Below are 6,971 nucleotides of genomic sequence, written 5' to 3' on the forward strand. Positions count from 1 at the left end.
AAAAAAAAAAAAAAAAAAAAGGGGTGATGGTGTGATGGTAGATATTCTCTGCTTGTATTCCTTTGTTGTTGTATTGTTGTTTTCTTTTGCACTTTCCATTTTTACTACATTGAGCATATATTACTTTATTAAGAGAAAAACCCAACAATCTTGTTTTTTTTATGCAACTTGGCTATGACATATTGATCTCGCAATATATATGAGATATCATAAAGGCAATGTCCAGTAGGAAGACGAAATTGTAGGCCTGAAGCTTGTGAGAAGGCAAGGTTATAAGCACAATTTTGTAGTTGTAAGCATAGCGTTTAAAGCCTCGGGAATGCATGAGCTGCCCAGGAGGAGGAGACAGAATTAAAAAGGGCCAGAGGATGAACTTCTGTCTCAAGTCGTGTGGCCCTGAAGTCCCTCACAGGGAGTAACTGGTGCTAGGTAAGAACACAGGAAATACCACGCTAGCTAGAGGCTTTGTTCAGCCTGCTCAGAGAATGGATGGATGTGGTGTGGACAGGACCCCATCTGCATCACCAGAGTATTTTGGAGTTACCTGTATCAGTACACTTTACTCACCATTACAATGATTTGCTTCTGTGCTGTCGTGCCCACTAAACTGTGAACTTTTTGAGGTCAGGAATCAAGTCTTGTTCAATTCTTTAGCCTTCTTTATTTTCCCCTCACTTAGCACAGTGCCTAACACATACCAGGCATTTAATATCCACATCTGCTCAAGAAACCAACCACACACATAGGAAGTGGTCCCTGCATTCCCTCTTTCTCTCAAATGACTTAGCTTTCCTTGGTCAGGCTGCTATGTGCCCTCTTGTCTAGAGGAGCTAGTCCTCTAAAGCCTAGATGAGGGGACTTGTCCCACAGGCCTAATGCCCATGTGTCTGTGACACATGGAGATTCTAATGACCTCCCTGCAAGAAGCCCTGAGGTGTGTTGCCCACCCATCATTCACCTCACTTTGAAAGTTCACTGTTTTGTTCAGTGTACATACTATTTACTTGTAAGCACATAGCATGTTAATCCACACGGTATTTAGAAAATCTATAATTAGCCAGGCTAGAAACAAGGCAATAAAGTGCCCACCACAAAGTGGCCCAGACTTGCCATATGCACTTTTACTTGTTGGCCTGACACAGTGGTTGTCAAATTTAGCTCTTTCTACCTTTTTAGATCTAATTATGTGGATATTTAAAACCCTTCTGCTAAAACTTCCTGGAGAATTCGTCTTTTAGAAACAGATACTGAAGAGATGCTCAAGTCCAAACCCTTCCCTCAGTTGAATTTCACAATGTGGAAGCACTTTACAGACACTAAGACAACACACCAGTGTGACCCAGATGAATCTCACGGCCACTGGTGTGGGCAGTCAGCATCTCCAGGCTCCTGACTCTAGACCCGGGCTACCCGCCGCTGTCACTCTGCCTGTTGGAGAAATAATGTCCTCCAATGCTTCTTTGTCACACAGCTTAGGTGGGGTAAGTTAGTATAGATGTGCCCTGCAGGGAAATATCTTTCTGGATCTTGTTTTAGCTATACAGGGGAATTTATTACTTAGGAGAGTCTTGCAGTGAAACTTTCACATGGGGAAGTTACCTGCCAACTTAATTTCTTTTCTACTGTATTTGTTAAGTCTAGCATCAGGTTTTCTGATGACCAACAGACCTGGTCATTCCTCTCATATATATGCATAAAAGATGAAGTTAAACAGAACTGCTGTTCCTACTGTCCTCCGCCACGTGCGAGCTCTTGTGACCTTGGGTCTCTGATTCTTGATCTCATATAAAATAGGCCTAACACTACCTGCTCTGTCAATATCCTCAGCAACGTTGGGAAGATCAAGCAGGAAAATGTATGTGAAAGTAGTTTGTAATAGCGATTAAAACAACAAGAGTAATAGCTAACATTCCGAATGTGTCGGGCACAGCTTTATATGAATTAACTCATTTCATTCTTGTAACGCTAAGATTCAGATTCTGCTGTTGTCCCCAGTTTTTTGACAGGAAACCAAGGAACAGAAGTTAAGTAACTTGCACAAGTCACAAAGCTAGTAAGTAAAGAAGTTGGAATAAGCTGCCACATACTAACTGGGCACAGTAAGACTATATTAAAGCCGATAGAGACTGCAAGAGATAACACAGCATGAATATGTGATATCACAGGAAAATGAAACAATTGCCATTTTAAAGATGGAGCAACTCAGATCCAGCGAGCTTTCATGATTTGCCCAATGTCAAGTATTACAGTTTTAGAATATCCACAATTTATAGATAGAATAAGTAATAATATGTTTATTAGTATTCTAATTAGTATTCTAAAATATTCTATTTTTAAATTGTGGGAAATAGAGCAAAGCTGTTAGGAACCTGGGTGCTGGATTCAATGGCCAAGTTTTAAATTCCAGCACTACCATTTAACCAACTATTTTACTGGAAAATTAAAAATTAAATATGCACAGACAATTGTAAGAATAAATGCCTAAAAGATGTTAGCTACTATTACTATCACTGTCCTAATTCCTGTAGCCAGTTCCCAAAGCACATCAAGAGTTCTAGACAAAATTGTGTAGTTCTCTTTGAAAGTGCTAATGGAGTAATCACAGCATCAGGATTTGAAGAGGAGTAGGAAAGGAGAGTCTCAAGGGTGAACTTTTCTTTCTTTCTTTTTTTTTTTGATAATTCTATAAAGTGAAAAATCCCTATAACCAAGAATCAAATTTTCAGAAATAGATTTTTCATTCCAGTTCCTTCCACTCTCTGCACAGTGGTACTGATTAACATCCAAAAACATGTTAGAAACAGGAGAGAGAAGGCAAGAATAATCTATCTACTAAAGAAGCAGTGCCATTAAAAAGGAAGAAAGCATCACCCCAGTGGGCCACCTCTGCACCAGGCGCTCACAGGTCTTTGGTTATAAAGAGCATGGCTTGATTCCAAATCAGATAGACCTGCTTCAAAGCCAGCTCTTCCACTTATTAGCTGGGTGGCCTTGGGCAAAGTGACTTAACTTCTCTGACTCTATCAAGAGTTTCTGAACCCAGAGCTAAGTCAGCTGCTCCTTTACGGTAGAATCACTGGGATACAGGGCTACTGCTGTCCCCTATGGGGTTTGTGGGATTCATCACGCTCGTTTAAAGATCTGCTTCACAAGCCCTTGGGGAGGGGGAAGGGGAAGCTTGGATGAAGTGAGAGAGTGGCACGGGCTTATATACACTACCAAATGTAAAATAGATAGCTAGTGGGAGGCAGCCACATAGTACAGGGAGATCAGCTCGGTACTTATGTCCAAGTAGACGGGTGGGATAGGGAGGGTGGGAGGGAGATGCAAGAGGGAGGAGATATGGGGATATATGTATATGTATAACTGATTCACTTTGTTATAAAGCAGAAACTAACACACCATTGTAAGGCAATTATACTCCAATAAAGATGCTAAAGAAAAAAAAAAAGGTCTGCTTCACAAGCCCTGAAAGGTACTTCTTGGAGTTTTTTTCAGGAGCAGACTGGCCCGTCTAAGTGGCCACAAGACACACATCATGGGAATTAGCTGAACAAATAGGACCCTACTTGGCATTTAACCAAATGGATATTAAGAGTCTAATTGAGCAAAAATTCCCTCTCTAGCAGATGGATGTGATACCCTATCAAGACAGGGCATGTCCCCTCTACCTCATCCACACCCCCGGCAATCTCAACGCAAGTCCCCCAGCTTTCACGACCTGTTCTTTTCAGACACACACCAGAAGTGAGCATAGGGAGACAGAGAAGCATTCCTCAAGGGTGGACAGACAGGCTGATCTGAAGATGCTATAAGATACACTTAGCTGACTGATGTCTGGCTGGGAAGTTGAGGCTGGATTCCATATGAACTCACTCCTCACAGGACCAGCTATGCAGCTTGAAACATGTCAGTACTGCGCTCCAGTCACCCTCTCCCACAACGGCCCAGCTTCCCCCCAACCAGCTTTGCCTGCTGCCCAACTTCTAACTCAGCCCACAGGGCCTTTGAGCTGGAAGCTGCCAAAGACAGGTTAGCACTGAACATCAGAGTTCCGGGAAAACGAAGCTTCCCTACAGAGATGGTGCACACCACTGTATCTATAGTACTAACTTTCCAAGGCTCCTCAGATTTCTTACTTATACAGACTTCTGCGACTATAGCCTCCATGGCAACTTCAGAACTGACTCATGGCTCAGGAGGTATTTCTAAGCTTGGGAATGAAATTGCTCAAGACAGCATGTTGTAATATGGATAAAGCTGAAAAATAGTGCTGGGTGTTTGGAATAGATTATATGTGCTCATCATTTACTAGGAATTATCATTTAATAAGGCTTAATTAGCACATTTATATCATGTCCTCCTTGCCTAGCATTTATACATGTTCAAAAAAATTGGTAGCTAGTGTAACAACAATCCATGCAGCTCTCCTAGGTAGTAAGTACTAATGGGTTTAGCTAGCATTTGCTGGTTGTTCATCTCTTGTTTGCTCCTTTGTTGAGAGAAAGCATTCTATCTATTTACAGACAAGGAAACTGAGACCAGGAAGTTAGGCAACTTGCCTAAAATCGCCCAGGACATATGCGGTAAAACAGGGATCCAGACAGAAGCAGTTTGACTCTGGAATTTAGGCTCTTCATCTTTATACCCTACTATTGTCCCTGTTAGGTGATGACACTGAGACCCACAGACATTATGTAACATGTCTGAGGTCACATCATTATTTGCTTTTCACATAAAAATCTAAATTACAGCCACATCCCCTTCAAACAGCAAGCTAATTCTAAACCTCGGTCCTAGAGGCTTTGATGCAGCCAGAAGAGTTGTCAGACACTGAAACAAGCAGCAACAAAGTGCACAGACTCATAGAGGATTTTCTAGGTATAAAGCCCAATCAGATAGTGGCCAATGACACCTTCTGGTCTCTGATAACCCCTGTGCTACTAGAGCTGCTAAAAATGACACCAAAGGCATGAATCTGTTCAGATGCCAAGAGTTTTATCATAAGACCTGGAAGCTCATGATTAAAGAGGCACTGGAGTCCCCAGAACCAGAAACGCCTTTTTGAAAATTTTCCACATTTGTTCTCGCTTCAGGCCACGATAAAGAGTTTCCAGTCAAACGCACCAGCTAAAATGAACCTGTTTTCTGCAAGAGAAGCGGCCAGTTTGGGTCCAGCACTTATAAAGGTTCCTAGTGCCACAGATTATGAATCAGGCAGAAGTGAAGCGGACTATTTGAAGGGGTTCACAGGGAATCCCAGAGGACCTTAAAACTTCTGAGCAGGAAGGGTCCTAAGCTGTCATTGTCCAACCACTCTCCAACTTAACAGGGATGCAGCTGAGCTGAAGGGACTTCTCTGGAGCCACTGAGCAGGTTAAGTGAGTGGCAGGGCCAGTAACTGTAATGAGGGGTTGGACATGCCCGGGTTGCCAACAGCCTCCGTCCAAGGACTCACTCTTTATACCCCAAGCTTAGACTGAAGGCCTAACTTCTGGTACAAACCCTAGGAATCAAATTCTGATTTCAAACATTGTAAAGATGCTTCTCATTTTCCAGATTTCTCAGTGAAAACTTTAGGGACAAATCAAGAAATCTGTGGCTAATGTCATAGACCCTTAGACAAAAATGGCCCTAAAATACATACTCAGTCTCCTTTTCATAGACGACAGAGAGCCAGAGAGAGAGAGAGGGACAGACAGACAGACAAAGAGACAGAGAGAGACAGAAAGAAAGAGAGAGGGAAATAATACTTTACCCCCAATACATATATAGAAAGTTCCTGGGCTTTCTCAAAGCAGAGAACGTCCAACTTGCTTGATTGAAGGGTAGAAAAGGGGGGTAGCAAAAGTTGGAATGCAGTGAGCGATTGGAAACTGGAATTGGGAAACTCCTCTAGCCTGGAACTCTCCTGGTTCCCGCTGTGAACCGGTCTAGGGTCTTCCCGTCGATGGCCCAAGCACAGAAGGGCGGGCAGGACACTCAGGGCCGCGTCACCGGCGGGACTGCTCGTGCCCGGAAAATGAGCTGGAGACCAAGAATTGAATGCAACTCCCGGTATTCTCCCTCTGGGTCCCCCGGGAGGCCCGCGCTGGGGCGAGAGATCCCAGGGGAGGCTGTGGGAGGGAGATAAAGCAACAGCCCCAAAGCTCCAGTGAATGCACTTGAAATTTCTGCGCGCGAGAAACTGTTTTCTTTGACACCAAGTTTCCAGCCCACCGGGAAGTCTCCTGCGGCGCAGCGGCCAGGAGATCTGGGTCTCCCACTTCGCCGCAAGCCGCTGCCCAGGGACTGGAGACGCGCTGCGAAGCGCTTCCGCCCCCGATCCCCTCCCCCGCTGCTCACCTGCGATGTCCCAGAGCTGCAGGCGAACCACGGTCTCCGGGTCCCAGTGGAGCACCTTGAGCGCGAAGTCCACTCCGATGGTGGCCCGGTAGTGCGAGGAGAAGTTCTGGTGCACGTAGCGCTTGATGATGCTGGTCTTGCCCACGCCCAGGTCGCCGATCACCAACAGCTTGTACAGGTGCTCCTTGTGCGGGACCTGCATCCTGGCGGCCCGCCAGCCGCGCCTTGCTTTGCAGTGCGGGCCGGGGAAGCGCAGCCGGGCCTTGGGCTGGAGAGACTAGCGGAGCGCGAGTGCGGGCGAGAGAGAGCGGAGGCGGCGGGGCGGGACTGGACGGGGCGAGGGGCGGAACTCCTCCGCGGCCGCCTGGAGAAACGCCCAGACAGGAGCCCAGGGGTTAATCCTCCTTCCTACCCCGCGCCGCGCGGCCTTGGAAAGGCGTGGAGACCCGAGCGACTCCCGGGCCGATAAGTTAGGGGGCCTCAAGGCAAATGCCTTTTGCAGAGGTTATTCGTACAGCACTTTACAGAGTCCGAAGTGCTTTCCTCGCCTGTGATCTTTCCGAAGTGCTTTTCTCGCCTGTGATCTTGGCCACAAAGCTTGGAGGTGTGGTTTTTATTTTCCAAGT

The 6,971-nt window shown here is 45.6% G+C and overlaps 1 protein-coding gene across 1 annotated transcript in view; it reads right to left on the bottom strand.

Moving 5' to 3' along the window:
* The window catches only part of RAB38 (RAB38, member RAS oncogene family), a 73,447-nt gene extending 66,850 nt beyond the window's left edge, over positions 1 to 6,597 (bottom strand). The window contains exon 1 of the mRNA XM_007456992.1: positions 6,346 to 6,597. Coding sequence (XP_007457054.1) covers positions 6,346 to 6,547 — 202 coding nt within the window. The 5' untranslated portion in view covers positions 6,548 to 6,597. The remainder of the gene's footprint in view (positions 1 to 6,345) is intronic.
* Between the last annotated feature and the right edge of the window lie 374 nt (positions 6,598 to 6,971).

This window comes from Lipotes vexillifer, unplaced genomic scaffold (assembly GCF_000442215.2).
Source record: "Lipotes vexillifer unplaced genomic scaffold, Lipotes_vexillifer_v1.1 scaffold1022, whole genome shotgun sequence".
Lineage (NCBI taxonomy): Eukaryota > Metazoa > Chordata > Mammalia > Artiodactyla > Lipotidae > Lipotes > Lipotes vexillifer.